We start from the raw sequence: 19,521 nt of genomic DNA, 5'->3' as shown, positions 1-19,521 counted from the left end.
ACAGACGAATTCAATAAAGTTGCAGGGCATAAAATCAACATACACATTTCAAAATGAACAAATAAAGTATATATATTATTTTATTCATTATTTTGATTATGAAATCTAGAGTTATAATGTCAAATGCCATTAAAATAAATCAGCATTAAATTCTAATTTTTCTCCTTTTATTAAATGAATGTGTTTTAGAATGTAATTATCATTAATGTAAAATGATGGTTATCCCTTCTAACATTTTTCTCATTTTCTTTGTATTTTTACTGTGCTCTCCTGCCAGGCATCCTACAAAATTGTAATTGAAGGGAAACCATATACTGTGAATTTAATGCAAAAGTAGGTAATCATCATTATTTTATCAATTCTCTTTGTTCTACTTATAATTTTTGCTTGAAATTGTCCAGAATGTAATTATTTTGTATTCGAAAATATTTCTGGCTTCTTGCCATTCATTCGTCCCTTATCATATGATTTAAGCCTATATGATACATACCTAGAACTTGAATTCAGAGTGTATGTGCCCCTCCTTCTTGTTCCCAGTAGCACCAAATTTTTATTTGGTGATCCAAGAGGTCTCATAAAGGATGACTTTTGACAATTTTCTATCTCTCATAAAAATATATATGGCTCATTTTTAAGTTCTTTTATATTCAAGGTATATTTCAAAGAACATAGCAGATTGCTGGATGTCATGAATCATGACACATTTTAAGCTAGTTTACATACTTTATCACAACTTATTAAGGACTTATGTTAAAATTAAATAAAATTTGTAATTAGCCAAATTCAATCTCAGGCCAGTTGATGAATTTGGGGAAAACAAGCACAATATACTAAGAAATAAAGAAAAGTGAAAATTGAAATGATTCTTCTGGTAATGAGAACAGATTTCTACAAATTATCAAAAGCAGAAGCCTGCAAGTGAAATTACCAAATCAATACAAAAATTAAAAATGCATCCATATCATTTCTAGAATTCATAGCTGCAATCTTTTTATACATCATAAATTTTGGAAAATGTTTTCTATTTATAAGATGGACAGTACTAGTTTGAAGAAATAACATTAAAAAAAGACTCAAAATTACTTTTTTCTGAAGAAAAAAGTGCTGCCTTCTGCAAGAAATACATAGAGCAAACTGAGATAGAATCTCACCAACAGTTGTTACTTTAGAATGCCAAGTGATGAGACTGAGAGCAAGTCAGTGACCAGTAGTAAAGCATCCTCTGAAATTACTTTCTGCATCACAGATACAGTATTTATAAATGTTTAATATAGATCAAAATATGTAAAGTGTAATTAGACATATAAGAATATCTGAATTAAAATGTAAGCATAACAGTAGATTTCTTAAGCTCTTTTTTCTATTAGAAAAAATGTATAGAATGTACAGTACAATTTATGGTGATGTAATGGATGAATCACATACTATATACCTTACAAATAATGTGGTTATATTTCACACAAGTGGTGAAAAGGGACTTAAGAAAAAAAATAACATACTAAAAAAAAAAATCTTTTGAATGGTAACCATATCCTCAGTGACTAGCACAATAAAATTAGAATGTAATTACCCTTCATCAGAGAATCACCAGATATTTGTAAATTCAAGAGCAGTTGCCAAAAAACTCTTGGCTCAAAAACATTCAAAACATTATTGTAAAATATCAATAAAGTAGTAAGAAATAGAATATTACAAATCAAACATTTTAGAAGTGAATAACCAAATGTATAATAAAAGTAAAATTCAAAGCTTTCATTGTTTTTACATTTTACCTGCATCAGGTGAGAATAAAATGTATAATATTATGGGATGGGACAACATAAAGTGTTGTTGGGTAGCCCACACTGGTGGAGTACTGAAGCCTTAGTGGCTATTATTATTGGCCTGCGTCAAGCCCTGTCAGTCCCTACCCAGGCTATCTTGGTAACTAGTTAGTTTCAGGCATGGCCAACAGTTTATAGACACTCAGGGTGATAACGATATTTACTTTCAAAAGACAATGAGGCCTGTACTGTGTGCAGAGCTAGCACCAAACTGTGCCTTTTCCTGGCAACATGACCATCTCTGAGGGCTTTCAAACATACAAAATAAGGACACCAGGAACCAATTTTATGACATTGCACAAGGAGTTCTTGAGAAACCTGAGAAGAGATCCAGATTAGTAGGATATTTAGAGTAACACCAAGCCAATGAGTACTTCTGATATCTTTTAAGATGCTGTAGTTTGTCTATGACATGGTAGTCATTGATTTCTTTTTGTTTATATCTCTAAGGACTCTGAATTTTCAGTTTGAGAATTAACATCCTTGCATCAATCATGGAGATTCTTATCAATTTTTAAGTTTAATTGTTGCTTTTTCTCACTCAACTAACCTTTCCTGGGATGCTTTTAAATGTATATTTAAAATTGGGGCCTCTTAATATAAATTTTAGTGAATCAAGTTAGCAATTTTTGACCCATTTATCTATCACATATTTCTATGCACTCATTCACATTTCCTGTTATTCCTGATTTTGTGCTTTATTCTGGATGATTTCCATTTTACTTTTTATGTATGCCTAATCTACTCTTCAATAATATTTTTCAATGACTATATTTTTCATGGTTAGGATTTCTGTACAAAGTGACACATTTGTGCTTTGTAAATATTTTATGGCTTTTTATCTGTGTCTTTTATCCGTTTCAACATTAAAACCTCTTTATTCTTAAGTTTCATAGTTTACTTGATTATTGCTATTTTTCTACATGATTTCTCCCAATTTTCAAGCTTTGGACTTTTCCATATGTTTGGAACTATCATTGATGAGCTCATTTGAGTGAAATTTATCTTCCATCATCCTCTAATCTTTTTTGTGTTGTGGAGGCCTCTCTTCGGGGGTGGTTTTACGGATGCTTTTGCTTGGTTCCTGCCATGACAATTAGCTGGGTCAAAAGTTTACACTTTATCAGCTCAGGGTTCCATAATAATAGGGCTGCTTGGAATCCATTTCACATCTGCCTGAGATATAGTTTAGGGTTTTCATTTCTGCATGTGATGCTATTTCTGCCTCAGTCAGTATTGGGTAGCATCCTTTTGTCCGGGGTCTGTGTACAGCAGGTGTCTAAGTCTGTTTGGGCTGATATAACAAAATATTACTACCATAGACTGGGTAGCTTATAAACAACAGAGATTCATTTCTTATAGTTCTAGAGGCTGGGAAGTCCAAGATCGAGGCACTGGCAGATTCAGTGTCTGGTGAAGCCTCATTTCCTGGTTCTTAAATGGCTCCTTCATGCTGTGCCCTCATACAGTAGAAGGAGCAGGTCAACTCTCTGATGTCTCTTTCATAAGGACACTAATCCCATTCATAAGGGTTCCAGCCTTGTGGCCTGATCATCTCCCTAAAGTACCACCTCCTAAAACTACCACATTGGTGATTAGGTTTCAAAATATAAATTCTGGGATGAAACAAACACTGAGAAGATAGAAGCAGGTATTGATTTTTTTTTCGTTTGTATTAGCAACTTGCAGAGGAAATTTCTAGCTCTATTCCTTTCATTTAAAGGCTCACATCAATGTGTTCTGATGCTTGCGACTGTTGTTGTAAATAATGTGTTCTCATGCTAATGACCAGAGGACATTAAACCACCTATTCTTAAGGTATGATTCTGATCCAGAATCCATCTTACTTTGCACAGCTTCACCTGCTCACTCTTTCAGCTGTGGTACCAGCCTTTGTTTCTATTGCTTTGATCATTCCCATTAACCCTGTAATACAATCGAATCAGGAAATTTTTTGGCAAAGGGGAGAGAGTAAATATTTTAGACCCCGAGCTCTATATACTCTCTTGCAACTACTTGCTGTTGTAAAAGCAGCCATAAACAGTATGCAAATGATGGGTGTGGTTATTTTGCAATACCACTTCATTTTCAAAAACAATCTATCAGCTGGATTTGACCTATGGGCCAGTTTATTACCCCATTATTTATAGTGTGGTCCTGTATTTGAAAATTATTATTGTTCATCAGTCATTTCAATATCAAGGGTGGTGATGGAAACTGGGAAATAGGTCTCCTTTCTGTCACAAAAATCACGGTCAATTACCTTTAAAATTTTTTAATGTTCATTGCATAATAAAATTGGCATAAATTAAAATATAAAATATGCTTATGCAGTTAAATAAGTGTCGTGAAGTGAATATTTATGTAACCCTCTGACTTTACACATATATTGGCTGCACTCAAGAAGTTGTGCTGTTTATCATTTTCTATAACAGCCCCTCAGTCCTTCTCACTACTTTTCTGGATTGTTGTGATATCCATTTCTCTGATTTTATTTAGAATTTATTATCCTAGCTAATGTGGTTTCTTGTCTGTTTTCTGACTCTAAATAAGTGAATTATGATGATTTTTCTAGTTTTAGTCACTCAAATTAATGTTTGTGAGGTTTTTTCAATGTTGTTGCAAGTAATTCCAAGCTATTCATTTTTATTACTGTATAGCATCCAATTTCATGATTATACAACAATTTATTTCATCTTATTTTGAACATTTTGTTTCTGTCTAGTTTGGTTATGTTAAAATGTATATTCTTTTGGGCATATGCACAAGATTTTATAGGACATATGACTAACAGCATACTGATGGGTTAAGTTACGTGCATTTTCATAATTACCATACATTTCCTCCAAAGTAATATACTAATTTACACACCCCTCTGAATTATATATTCTATTAATAATGGTAGATGTTTTAAGTTTTAAAGGCTTATAATTATACACTTATGTCCTACTGTGATTTAATATGTATTTCTCTAACTGTAAATAATTTCTCTAACTGTAAGTAATTTAATATGTATTTCTCCAACTGTAAATAATTTCTCTAACTTTTTAAATACAGCAGTTAGCCATATGGAATTTCTCCCCTGTGAAGTGCCTGTTTAAGACATTTGTTCTTTGTCAAAAGATATTTCTAATCTGACCTTTTCTCTCCTTGTGTTTTCACACTTACGGTATTTGGTAAAGATAATTCTTCCATTATGGTAAGTTATATTTATATCTTGTATAAGAAATTCTTTCTTACTCAAAGGCCCTGACTAAATCTTATATAATCCTCTGAAATATTTTTAGTTTTGCCTTTCACATTCAGGTCTTTGTTGAAACAGAAATTGGCTTTTGAATATGCTGTAAGGTAGACAACCAATTTAGTTTTTCTGTATGATTTCTCGAATGTTTCAAGAGCTTTATTGAATCTTCTGTCTTTCTGTACATGTCTTCTGCATGATGATGGTTATATATTATACATTTATATATGATTTTATCTGTTTCCAAGCTCTTGATTAAACTTTTTGGTCTATTTGTTTATTTATGATAAATCTTGATAGCCTAAAGATAAAGTCTTTCCACCTTTTTCCTCATCATAGATCTTTTGGCAATTATTTTTCTTTCAGATTAACATCCAGTGGACCCAGCACAATAAAAAAATGATGTTTCTTCACTGCACTGTAATGTAATCTTTTTTATAAATAAATGACTGTATATAAAGAAGTCTCTGGATTCTTTGTTCTCTTCTCTTTGTTTAAATGCTCATTCTTAGACCCTATTTCTCTGTCCAAATGTCATAGTTTTAATTACTATGACTTTATAATAGGTGTTTATAACCAGACTTGTCCTTCAGTTTTAAGGTGTGCTTACTCTTCTTGATTGTTTAAATTTTCACATGATTTTGAAAACATTATTTTTTCTCTTTTATCTTTTGTTTTATATTCCTCTTTTTTCTTCATTGCCTCTATCTGATTGAATCTACTAATTTATATTATACATTATTCCTCAATTAAATTCTTTGTTATACATTCTTTTACTCTTCTTTTAGTAGTTTCTCTATGTTGACATATCAACTCTTGAGTGATTGAATCTATTACAAATTATTCCTCCTACCAATTACCATATGTTTTTAGATCCTTAAATCTCTAACACCCTTTACCCTCTGCTTCCCCTTCATTATTTTTTTTCACACATCACAAACCTGTATATTTTTAAATCCCCATGAAGTATTACTATTTTTTATAAAGTCAGTATTCATTTTAATTTAACCAAAATTTACCAATTCTGGTGCTTTTTAGTTCTCCCTACATTTCTGTGCTTCTATCTGGAGCTAATTTTGATATATCTCAGGAATTCTTTCTATTATAAGACTGCTTGTTTTAAATATGTGTTTTTATTTGTCATTAAATCTTTATTTAATCATATTCTTCCCCTTCCAGCTATATAAAGGTCTAATTGACAGAAAAAATTATATATAAACAGTTTGCAACATATTTTTAGATATGTATACATTGTGAAATGATTAAGCTAATTAACATATTCATCAATTCAAATACTTACCTTTTTTGAGGTTGAGAATACTTGAGATCTAATCCCTTAGCAATTTTCAAGTATAAAACATTACTAACTACAGTTAACTTGTTGTACAAAAGCTCTCCAGAGCTTATTCCTTGTAACTGAAACTTTCTTCTCTTTAACCATCATCTCCCATTTTCCCACTCTCAGCCCCTAAAAACCATCATTCTACTCTCTGCTTCTATGAGTTTGAATTATTTAGACCCTCCATATAAATGAGATCAGGCAATATTTTTCTTTCTAAACTTGGCTTATTTTGCTTTACATAATGCCCTCCAGATTCATCCAGCCTGTAGCAAATGAAACAATTTATTTTGTTTTTATGACTGCCTAGTATTCCATTGTGCATATATACTACATTTTCTTTATCCATTTGTCCATTGATGGACACTTAAGCTTGATTCCATATCTTGACTGTTGTGAGTTCTACTGCAATAAACCTGGGAGATGTTTATTACAGATATCTCTTCAACATGCTAATTTTATTTGCTTTGGATATATGCCCAGTAAAGGGACTGCTGAATCATACAGTAGTTCTATTTTTAACATTTTGAGAAACTTCCTTATTATTTTCCGTAATGGTTGTACTAATTTACATTTCCACCAACATTGTGGAAGTGTTCCCCTTTCTCCATGTCCTTGCCAACACTTGTTCTCTTCTGTCTTTTTGATAATAGCCAATCAAACAGGAGTAAGGTGTTATCCCATTGTGGTTTTGATATACATTTTTCTGATGATTAGTGAGAATGAGAAGTTTTTCATATACCTCTTGGCCATATGTATGTCTTCTTTTGAGAAAGTCTATTTAGGTATTTTGCTCATTTTCATTTTTTTTTTCTGAGTTGTTTGTGTTCCTATACATTTTGGATTTTGACCCCTTATTAGATGCATAGTTGGCAAATCTTTTCTCCCATTCTTTAGGTTGTCTCTTTGTGGTGGTGTTTCCTTTGCTGTACAGAAGCTTCTAAATTTTGTGTACTCCCATTTGTCTGGTTTGTGTCTAGTTTTGTTTTTGTTACCTGTGCTTTAGTAGTCATATCCAAAAAATCATCACCCAGACCAATGTCAAGCATTTCCTCTATGCTTTCTTCTAGTAGTTTTAGCATCACAACTATTATGGTTAAATTTTAATCTATTTTGAGGTTTTTTTTTTTTTTTGGAGACAGAGTCTCGCTCTGTAGCCCAGACTGGAGTGCAGTGGCGTGGTCTCAGCTCACTGCAAGCTCTGCCTCCCGGGTTCACGCCATTCTCCTGCCTCAGCCTCCCGAGTAGCTGGGACTACAGGCGCCCACCACCATGCCTGGCTAATTTTTTGTATTTTTGGTAGAGTCGGGGTTTCACCATTTTAGCCAGGAAGGTCTCAATCTCCCGACCTCGTGATCTACTCGCATTGGCTTCCCAAAGTGCTGGGATTACAGGCGTGAGCCACTGCTCCTGGCTTGAGTGTTTTTTTAATATGGTGTGTGATAGGATGCAATTTTGTTTTTCTGCATGTGGATGTCCAGTTTTCTCTATGTGATTTCATTGAAGGGACTGTCCTTTCCCCATTGTGTCTTCTTGACAATTTTGTCAAACACCAACTGATTGTAAATGTGTTGTCTTATTTCTTTTATATCTATATTGTTCCATTGGTCTATATATCTATTTTTATACCAGTACTATGCTCTTTTGGTTACTATGGCTATACAGTATAGTTTGAAGTCAAGTAGTATGATGCCTCTAGCTGTATTCCTTTTTGGTCAAGCTCGTTTTGGCTATTTAGACAAATTTAATGAAGGCGGTAAAAGATCTGTACACTGAAAACTATAAAACATTGTTAAAAGAAATGAAGGAAAACAACAAATAAATAGAAAGATAAAGCATGTTCATGAACTGGAAAAATAAATATTGCTAAAATGTCCATAATACCCAAAGCAATCTACAGATTCAGTGCAAACCCTCTCAAAATTCTAATGACATTTTTCACAGAAATGGAAATAAAAAACAATGCTAAAATTCATATGAAACAACTTAACTATATTCTTATAAATTTTTGCTGGAATAAATTCTAAGATGTCTTTGAAAAAGATGTCGTTTGCCTTTTAAATCATCATTCCATTGTTTTCTGGCTTTTTTTTTCCTTTTCTATTGATGAAGTAGCTGTATTATCTGTTAATTGGTTTGTTAAGAATTATTTGTTTCTTCAAAAGTAACATCTTTTTTCTTGAAATTTTAAAGATCTTTAAAGTTCATCTGGGCTTTTGTTAGTCTTTTTTTTTCTTTTGATGATATATTTATATCTGACTTTTATTTCCCTTTATCCTACTTGATTTACATAAAGCTTTTTGATACTGTCATCAATTTTGAAACAAAAATGCTCTGATCTTCAGAGATTAGCTTAACTTTTTATGTAACTTTGGCAAACAATACTAGTGCTTGGGGTGCATTAGTATTAGTAACAACATAGATGCAAATCTCTGAGTTTATATTATCATCAAACGAGATGGATAATTATATAATAAATAAATACAGTAGAAAGAATGTGAGAAGGCAATATATGCTTGGGCAAAAACTATAGAGCAAATTTAGAGTATGGTTTAAAAATCCTATGCTTTGGTGATTGAACAAGTTGACATTTAAAATAAAATTTTCAAGATAAACCTCAGTGGGAAGTTGATATATAAGCAAGGACTTGAAGTAGATGGAGAACAATGAACTATGTTGAAGAACTTTCCGGGAATGGCCAACAAAATGGTACAAATATCCTGAGGTCCATGCTTGCCTGTTGTGTTTGGAAAACAGCTAGGAGGACAGAGTAACAATAGAGTGAGTGAAGTCTAAGATATTTGAGTAAAATTTAGAACAAAATCCATACATTTAGAAAATCTCCCTCTGTTTCTCTTGCTCTTTCTGTGTCAACCTACCTATCTATAATTAATAAAATAAATGTTTCAAAACAAAAGGTTAAGAATCAAATTTTTCCATTTTATCTTTATGTTACAGAAACTTTTTACCCCATAATTTTAGAGTTTACAGTTATAGTGGCACAGGAATTATGAAACCACTTGACCAAGATTTTCAGGTATGTTTTTTATGATCTCTTTTATTTTTGTCATGTGAATTTCTATGATCACCTTATTTACTGTCCACATGTTATTAGAGTCTAAAGTGTTGGGTCATGGCTTTTTGGCATAAGTTTAATGTTTTCCTGTTGATGATGTTACTGATGTACTGAGTTAGCCCTATTAAACAGATGATTAACCAAAAAGACATGATTGTAGTGTTTCTAAACTATTTAGAAACATGCTAAGGGCTTATGTACCTGAGGTGATAGGGACTAAATATGTTGTAAAATATGTAAAATGAAAAACCATGACTTGTATCAGGAAAGCTAAATCTGAGGAGAAAATAAGAATCTAATCTTCTTTGAAGTATGTTCAAGGACCAAATAAGTACACATAAAATTTCACACATGTTTAGGAGTATATTAAATTTTCATCTATTTGGAACATATAGAGCTTAATTTAATGTTGTCTATAATTTGTTATAAAAATAATAAAGAAGAGTGAATAAAATTGCCGGGATTGAAATGTTCTTTTTTTTTTTTATTTTTTTGAGACGGAGTTTCACTCTTGTTGCCCAGGCTGGAGTGCAATGGCGTGATCTCAGCTCACCGCAACCTCTGCCTCCTGGGTTCAAGTGATTCTCCTGCCTCAGCCTCCCGAGTAGCTGGGATTACAGGCATGTGTCACCATACCCGGCTAATTTTGTATTTTTAGTAGAGACAGGGTTTCTCCATGTTGGTCAGGCTGGTCTCGAACTCCTGACCTCAGGTGATCCACCCTCCTTGGCCTCCCAAAGTGTTAGGATTACAGGCATGAGCCACCGTGCCCAGCCTCTGTTCTTTTGTTTTTTAACCTCAGCCCTGCTCTACTAATTGCCGTTGTGTTTTCCATTTGTGTTCTTGATTTCTATATAGTGACTCATTCACGTGTTTTGAAAGTAAAGCATTTTTAGAGAGGCTAGGATTTCAACAGAAGAAATAATAGATATGGTCAGATGATTTAAGTTTTGCCCAAGAGAGTACACAACTCTATGAGTCAGTTATAGAGTAGCCTATACAAATATATAACTAATATACTGTTACACTGTGTTATACACACACATACGTATGTGTGTGTGCATGTGTGTGTTTGTATTTGCATGCATGAGAGAGAGGAGAGAAGACAGAGTGAGAATCCAAGACAGAAGCACAGGAGATCACAATATCCCACACCTGTATTTTGTATCATTCTTCCATACATAACTCTGCTTCCTACCTCCCAAGAGGTAACCATGAAAGATAAATGTACAGTTAAAAAAAAAAAACAAGCAAGAATGCTACAAAGCATTCAAAGCATCAACAATCTGAATGTGGTAAGTAGTTGCATGTTGATCTCAAATGTAGTAAAAATATGCTGCCTTGAAAATAAATTGTGTTTGCCAAGGTTGCAGGCCTACCTCTATTCTAGGAAAAAGCTCATTAAATTAGGTTGGAAACAGGTGTATTTATTGGATTATTTATTTGTCTTAAGTCCACACATGATTCCCATTCCTAAAGTCATATTATCTTGATAAATAAAGACTTATCTACAAAAGAAAAAAATCAGCCAGCTAGACCAGGAAAGAGTTTGTTCCCTGCATCCAGAGTAGGACAAGTGTAAGCCATTCATCATTGTCCTGGATTATGTGATCTCTCCAGGACAAACAGATAGTCATCATAATTAAAAGGTAAATTTACCAGGATGCTTAAACAATCTAAAATGTGTGTGCACGTAAAAACAGACCTCAGGCCGGGTGTGGTGGCTCACGCCAGTAATCCCAGCACTTTGGGAGGCCAAGGCGGGCGGATCATGAGGTCAAGAGATGGAGACCATCCTGACCATAATGGTGAAACCCCATCTCTACTAAAAATACAAAAATTAGCTGGGCATGGCAGCTTGTGCCTGTAGTCCCAGCTACTCAGGAGGCTGAGGCAGGAGAATCACTTGAACCCAGGTGGAGGAGATTGCAGTGAGCCAAGATCGTGCCACTGCACTCCAGCCTGGCGACAGAGCAAGACTCCGTCACAAAAAACAAAAAACAAAACAAAACAAAAAAGCAGACCTGAAATCCTCAAATTACGGAAGGCATAATTGACAGAAATGAAAGAAATAGACAAATAATAATTATATTTGAAGACTTAAACATTTCTCTTCCAATAATAAAGTAGAAAGAAACTTTGTAAACTTCTAAATGAAGTAGAAATTCAGCAAATATATCAAGTGTATATACATACTTTTCAAGTGCAAATGTATTATTGAACAAGAAGATATTATAGTGAAAGCAAACAATGCAAAACTGACAATGATAAAAATAAAAAGTAAAAATAAACTGGGAAAGGATATTGGGTAATAAGTGAAGCTTTTTTATTCTTCCATGAAAATTTTATCCTGTGCAACTTAAAAATGACTTATTCATTCATTTCTAAGTTTCTCAATGTCATCCTATGTTTAAGGTTGATGTAACTTCTGGATATTCCACAGAATTAGAGATGTTATCAGTCTGGATATTATAAACTACATTTGGAAGGAAGGAGATAAAAGCTGTGGAATGTTCAAGATATTTTTACCTTCATTATATAAAGTTTGAAGTATACCCCAACTGGTGATAAAAATAAAAGCATAAATATTTTCACATAAATTTTTAAATAAGATGGAAATAGAAATACAGTGTATTGAGTCGATGAAGTATGGTATTTGGAAAGTGGTACAAACTAAGATTTTAGGTATCACAGTAGAAAGATGAACTATAAAGCAAAGGTCAATACAAATTCCAGGTGAAATTTGCAAATGAAAACATTTTGACAGAATTGAAAAACATTTCGATGAAATTAAAAATTAACTTTGCTTATCTACCATGCAACATTGTCAGAAAAGTATGAAAAATATAAATTTTGATGATGTTTACCTCACTCTAATGACTGAGAATGTCATGCTTAATTTAAAACATATAGAAATATGAAAATATACTCATTTTTTATGAATCCATGGGGAGTACTTTGGAAAACCAAGCCATATGCTCATCTAATAACATTATAAATCCACTTTTGAAAAATGAGTGTTTGATGCATAAAAACAAAACACATATATGTTTTACATATTTGAAAATTGTATCTATAACACAAACCATTTTAATGGAGATATGTGTATTTTATCTTTCAGAATTTCTGCCACTACCAAGGGTATATTGAAGGTTATCCAAAATCTGTGGTGATGGTCAGCACATGTACTGGACTCAGGTTGTAATTTACTGTTTTATGAATTACAAAATAAAATATTTACTTCAAAATTATTTTAAACATTTTAACATAATATTCAGTGGTTCTAAAGTGAGGCATGACAATTGTGGGAAAACTGCCACTCACAAAGCATGGTATGGAAATACTTATAATGGCTCCTGCCCTTATGCAGGATTATGATTTTTTAAATATATTTGGAAACCATGAAATATTAATAGCTAGGCAAATACTAATAGCATTACTATGCGGTGTCACTCAGTAAGTGTGTGGACACCCAGTAACTTTCTCCTATTTTATCACCTTAGACTCAGGCTAAAAATAATCTGCATATCATGAAAAAATAATGCTAAGTGGCATTTTATTGGCTTTTCCACAGGGCATTATTTTGCTTATTAATTTTTTTTGAAATTTTTAGGGGCTTACTACAGTTTGAAAATGTTAGTTATGGAATAGAACCCCTGGAGTCTTCAGTTGGCTTTGAACATGTAATTTACCAAGTAAAACATAAGAAAGCAGACGTTTCCTTATATAATGAGAAGGATATTGAATCAAGAGATCTGTCCTTTACATTACAAAGCGTAGAGGTAGGTGATTAATTGAAAAAACTCTGTGGTTATTACTATACAGCAATGTAAGCACTGAAATTTATAGTTGATAAATTACATATTTACATACCCATAAACACCAAAACATATAGCCACATGTATGGATACATGTACCAGAAACTTCATAACTTATATCATTAAGCCTTAAAACTAGTTTTGTAATTTTCCAGAACTCCAATCATGACATTTTCAACTGTTAGTGGCATCTTTTTCTGTAATCTAAACCTTTATTGTCAGCAGAGGCACTCCTTTCCCCATAGCCATTATATTAAAATTCTGGTGTAACAAACACAAATGCCATCCACATAAACAATGAAGATACATATCTAGGGTCTTGAGGAGAATCACCCCTATCTTGTAAGGGAACTGCCTCAGAGGAGGTCATTATATTTTCCTCAGAGGATTCAGGGTTATTTAATTTCCTCAGAAAGTGAGAGAGAGGTTGCTTCTACTAGCAAACAAGATTCACCAGCATTTAGGAGTTTTATAGCCCCAGCTTCATTAGAGTCCTTCTCTAGGTTCCCATTCCAATTTTCAGGATCCCACTGCATCCCACTCAATGCTCTCTCTTTGACGGCAGTACCATGGGAGGTTGGGAATTCAGTTTGCACTGTAATTCATCCACTGACAGGATAAGATTCTGGGTTTAGTCTTCAGTAATCTCAGCTCTGTGGCTATAGGATATAAAAATTTATTTCAAGACACACAAAGAAGCTTTTGGGTAATTTATGCATCACTTGAGATGGTAATTCAAATACTTAAGCTTATTCTCTTCTTTCTCCACTTTGTCTAGCAACATTAGGAGCAACCAATCTCATTATATTTGCTAGTTTGACAAAAATGTTCAAAAGTATCATATACATGGTCACCAAGACCCTTGCCTTCGTAAGTGTTTGATCAGAAGTATTCAGTGGTAATATTTTGCCTGTCTCTATTGCTACATCATGCCATGAACTATCTGCTCTCTATAGAATTGTCTTTAAATCTAATCAAAGTAGAAGGCAAATTCCCAAAACCCCAGCACCAATTCAGAAGATGTCCCCTTAAGATTCTGTTTTCTTGGTACCTCATTCCTGGTACCAACATCTATATCAGGGTTCTCCAGAGAAATAGAAAACCAACAGGAGATATATATGTGTGTGTTTGTGTACATACAGAGAGAGGGAGAGAGAGATTTTATGGAATTGACTCAGATGATTGTGAAGGCTTGGTAAATCCAAAATCTACAAGGTAAGTGGGCAGGCTGGTTATCCAAGGAAGATTTGCAGTTTAAGACCAACATAGTCTGCTGGCAGAATTCCATTTCGTTTAGGAAATACTCTGTTTTCTAAAAAAGGCTTTAACTGATTGGATGAGGTTCACCCACATAATGAAGAGTAATGTGATTTACTAGAGCTTTACCAACTTAAATGTTAATTTCGTCTAAAAGGCACCTTCACAGAGGCATCCAGGGTAATGTTTGACCTAATATCTGGGCACAGTGGCCCAGCCAAATTTACAGGTAAAATTAATCATCACACCAATATCACATCATTTATTCTTATGTTTCTTCTAAATGTTTTATTCTTTAATCTCATTTTGATATATGATACACTTTAATATTTTGTATTGGATGAGGTAGAAATTCAAATTGTTTTTTTTTCATATCAATATCCAGCTGTCCTCACACCATTTGTTGAAGAGATTATTTTTCACCCGTTGAACATTCTTGATTTTTTTCAAAGATCAGTTGACAATAAATGTTAGGGACTATTACCAGACTTAAAATTATAGTCCATTAATCTTTATTGTCTACTCTAATGCCACTACCACGTTTTCTTTACTACTGTATTGTTGTAGTAAGATTTGGAATTGGTAAGTGTACATCCTTCAATATTCTTGTTTTCCAAGATTCTTTTGGTTATTCTGGCTACTATGCATTTCCAAACATATTTTAAAATGTGTTTATTTTTAACTTCCATAAAATGGCACCCAGGATTGTGTTGAATCTGTAGATAAACCTGAGGAATGTTGTTATATTAACAATATTAACTCTATCCATGAGCAGTAAGTAGCTTTTATTTTTTAGATATTCTTTATTTCTGCAATGTTTTATATATTTAAGTCTAAGTCTTCAGTAAAGATTCTTTTGTTATTTATAGAAGTGTTATTATTTTAGATGTTATTTAAATTTTACATCAGTTTGGATTTCTCATTATTAGTATTTGGTAGTTAGTGAATTTTCCATATTGGTTTTGTATTCTGTGAACTTGACAAACTTGTTTATTAGTTTTCTATTGAACTCCGTGACTTTTTATGTACATGGTCATGCCATCTTGAATAAAGATAGTTTATCTTGTTTCTTTCCAACTAGGATATCTCGAATTTCCTTTTTCTTACTTAATTGTCCTGATTACTACTTCCATTATAATGTTGAATAGAATAGGTGAGAAGAGATGTTCTCATCTTTTCCCAGTCTTAGAGAGAAAAGATTCAGTCTGTCACCCTTAAGCATAATGTTATTTGTAATTTTTTCACAGGTGCCCTTTATCAGGTTAAAGAAGGTTTCATCCAATGTTAGTTTGTTAATGATTTTTGTTTTATCATTAAAGGTTGTTGGATTTTGTCAGATATTTTTGTTCTGCAACATCTGCTGAGATAATTTCATTTTTATCGTTATTTTGTTAATGTGGTGTATTGCATTAATTGACTTTTGATTATTAAACTAACCTTGTATCTAGTCTCTCTTTGTTATAGTGCATAATTCTTTTTATGTATAGCTGGGTTCAGTTTGCTGGCATAATTTTGAAGATTTTTTTCATTTATATTTATAAAGAATATTGCTGTGCAGATTTGTTTTCATATGATATTTTTCTCTGTCTTTGGTATCAGGGTGATACAAACTTCACAAAATGATTTGGGAAGTGTTGTCTCCTCTATTCTGGAAGACTGTGTGTAGGATTGATTTAATTATTTCAACATCTGTAAAATCCATCTGGGATTGGACATTTTTACGGAAGGATTTTTATTAGTAATTAAATTTTTTCTCATAAGTCTATTATAATTTTCTAATTTTTTTGGAGTCAATTTAGGTAGTTTGTGTGTCTATAGAGGTTTTTCTATTTTATCTATTTATTTGTTGGAATACTGTTGTTTGTGGGACTCCCTTACAGGTCTTTAAATATCGGTAAGATTTTTAGTAATCTTCTTTTTCATTTCTGATTTTATTAATTTAAATATTTTCTTTTTTGTGTAGTCAGAGTAGCTAATAATATTTTAATTAGAAGTGTATCTCTTTTAAAGCACATATTACTAAGTTTCTAAACATTTTAAATCACAGCCGACAATTTTATTTTTAACTGACAGATAATAATCACACTTACGGGATACAAATGATATTTTGATACTTGAATAAAAGGTGTAATGATCAAATCAGGGTAACTGGCTTATTTATTACCTTAAACATTTATCATTTATTTATGTTGGGAACATTCAAAATTCCCTCTTTAAGCTACATGAAAACATACAATAAATTATTGTTAACTATAGTCACCCTATGGTGCTATAGAACACTAGAACTTACTCCATCTAGCTGTACTTTTGTAACCAATAGCCAACCTTTCCCCATCTGCTCCTCCCCTGACCCTGCCTATCCTCTCGTGACTACAGTGTTACTCTCTGCTTCTATGAGCTCAACTTTTCTAGTTGCCAAGGTTATTTATTGCATCTACTTTTAATGCACACACTTACATAATCTAGATTTAATCTACCACTTTATCATTTCTTATTTGTCTTATATGTTCCTTATTCCTTTATTCTTTCTTCTTTTATATCTAATCTATTTATTTTTTTCAAGGATTTAATCATGCTGTTACATCTTTTTTATTAATCAAGTATTTTTATTTTTCTCCTCTAACGAGGTTTTACATTATACATTGTTTCATATATTTTGCTTTTATATAGTCTATGAATACAAAACAATTTTTACAACATAATAATTTTAGTGGCTAGTCTAATTAGGAGTTGACAAACTATGGCCCTCAGGCCAAATCTGGCCCACAGGCTGTTTGTATAAATGACATCTATTACTGCTATTCTATACATTATTTATGTATACTTTCATATTATGGTGGCGAAGTTGAATAGTTGTGACAGAGACTCTATGCCCTACAAAGAAACTTTATAACCATGGCAGTCATTCTTCATTCTCCTGCCTTCTCAGGAACTACAAATCTATTATCATAGATATAGACTTGCCTATTCAAGATATTTTATATAACTGGAATCTTACAATATCTTTTGTGACTTCTTTCACTTATAAGGTGGTCAAAGCTCATCAGTACCTCTTTTATATTTATGGCTGAATAACATATGCCTGGGTGTAAATATACCACTCATAAGTCATATAGTCATAAGCTGATACACAAATTGGTTGTTTCTACTTTTTAAATATTATAATATTGCTAGGAACATTAATATATGTTTTATGTGGATATATGTTTTTATTTCTCTAGGTAATTACGAAGATTTGAACCGCTAGGTCATAGGCAGACTCTGTGTTTCACCTTTTGAGTGGCTGCCAGATTATTTGTCCAATGTGGCTGACAATTTTATATCTCCTGAAGCAACATCTGTGGGTTCCAATTCCTCCACATTTATTTATTTATTGTTTTTTGTTTTTTGAGACGTAGTTTCACTCTTGTTGCCCAGGCTGGAGTGCAATGGCGTGATCTCTGCTCACTGCAACCTCTGCCTCCCGAGTTCAAGTGATTCTCCTGCCTCAGCCTCTCAAGTAGCTGGTATTAGAGGCACACACCACCATGCTCGGCTAATTTTTTCCATTTTTAGTTGAGACGGGGTTTCACCATGTTGGACAGGCTGGTCTTGAACTCCTGATCTCAGGTGATCCACTCACCTCAGCCTCCCAAAGTGCTGGGATTACAGATGTGAGCCACCGTGCCTGGCCTCCTCCACATTTTTTTTTCAACATTTATTACCAGTCATTTTGATTATAGCCATCCTATTATGTGTGAAATGATATCTAATTGTGGTGGAACTATTTAAAACTTTCAAAGTTCTACTTTGTGCTATCATTATATGTTTTTATTTTTATACATATTATACACCTCATAGGACTACCACTATTACTCACATTATTATTTTAAATAATTCATATCTTTTCTCATTCTGTTCATTCCCTCATGCTGTTTTATGCTGTCCTCACTTTTGGAAATAAAAATTATTATCATTTAAATATTCTTTCTGCTGTATTTAAAAGGTCATAAAGTTATTCATTTGTTTTGTTTAAAAATTTCATGTAACTCCCTGCCCCATTTCCCAAAATACCAAGAAGCTTCTACCAGGAAGTGCTTACCAAGTTGATTATTAAGTTCATTTACAAAACGTGAACAAATAAGCATGTTCAAAGAAACACCTGAAAATGTAGAGCAATGGGGAAATCACAGTTCTCAACCATCTGTATTCCTATCTCTCCTAGACCTTCTATTTCATTTTATTTGCTAGCCTCATTTTGTCCTCCTCCTACTTCCAACATAAAAATTTAATTCCTAAATTTGAATATCTATTATTTTCTCTCACTTGAGTTCCATCCTTATAATTCTAAACAGAAAGATCCTATAACCTTATTCCATTAATCATTTTATTATGTGTAATATTTTGAATTATCATCTACAGTTCCTTCATTATATGGACATAATCATATCTCCTTAATACTAAAAATAGATTTAAAAATAAATGAAATAAAATAGAATCTATTATATACCTAGCACTTTCCATTTCTTCACATATAAGCTTTATGTTAGAATAAGTGGGACTATCCATCCTGACATCTCATTTACTATTCATTTCACAAAAATGCAGTTTCTGTCTCCACAAATAATCAGTGGTGATCCATTGTTAAATTGGCTTTTTGAAATATTAAGATACATTTTTAAAGAGTGAAAGTAAAAATTCCTTAGAACTTTCTAGTCATCTTATTTTCTGCAATAATGCTGTCTCTTGCTTCTCATTCTTTCTTACTTTTTCTGACTTTTCCTTATACATTCACATTTTAAATATTGATATTTGCTCTGTTATATCTCATGTTTGAGCTTGTTATTGTCACATATAATATATATATAACATATATATCTCTTATATATATAACATATATATCTTTTATATATATATCATATATATCTCTTATATATATAACATATATATCTTTTATATATATATATATATATATATATATATATATA

The 19,521-nt window shown here is 32.5% G+C and overlaps 1 protein-coding gene across 1 annotated transcript in view; it reads left to right on the top strand.

The window, feature by feature from the left end:
• The window catches only part of ADAM2 (ADAM metallopeptidase domain 2), a 93,971-nt gene that overhangs the window by 3,757 nt on the left and 70,693 nt on the right, over window positions 1-19,521 (top strand). The window contains exons 3-6 of the mRNA XM_024251160.3: window positions 278-333; window positions 9,362-9,440; window positions 12,601-12,677; window positions 13,093-13,261. Of these exons, the coding sequence (XP_024106928.3) occupies window positions 278-333; window positions 9,362-9,440; window positions 12,601-12,677; window positions 13,093-13,261 (381 nt within the window). The remainder of the gene's footprint in view (window positions 1-277; window positions 334-9,361; window positions 9,441-12,600; window positions 12,678-13,092; window positions 13,262-19,521) is intronic.

This window comes from Pongo abelii, chromosome 7 (genome assembly GCF_028885655.2).
Source record: "Pongo abelii isolate AG06213 chromosome 7, NHGRI_mPonAbe1-v2.0_pri, whole genome shotgun sequence".
NCBI lineage: Eukaryota > Metazoa > Chordata > Mammalia > Primates > Hominidae > Pongo > Pongo abelii.
The sequence above is the reverse complement of the archived record's forward strand: the minus strand, read 5'-3'. Positions and strand labels throughout refer to the sequence as shown.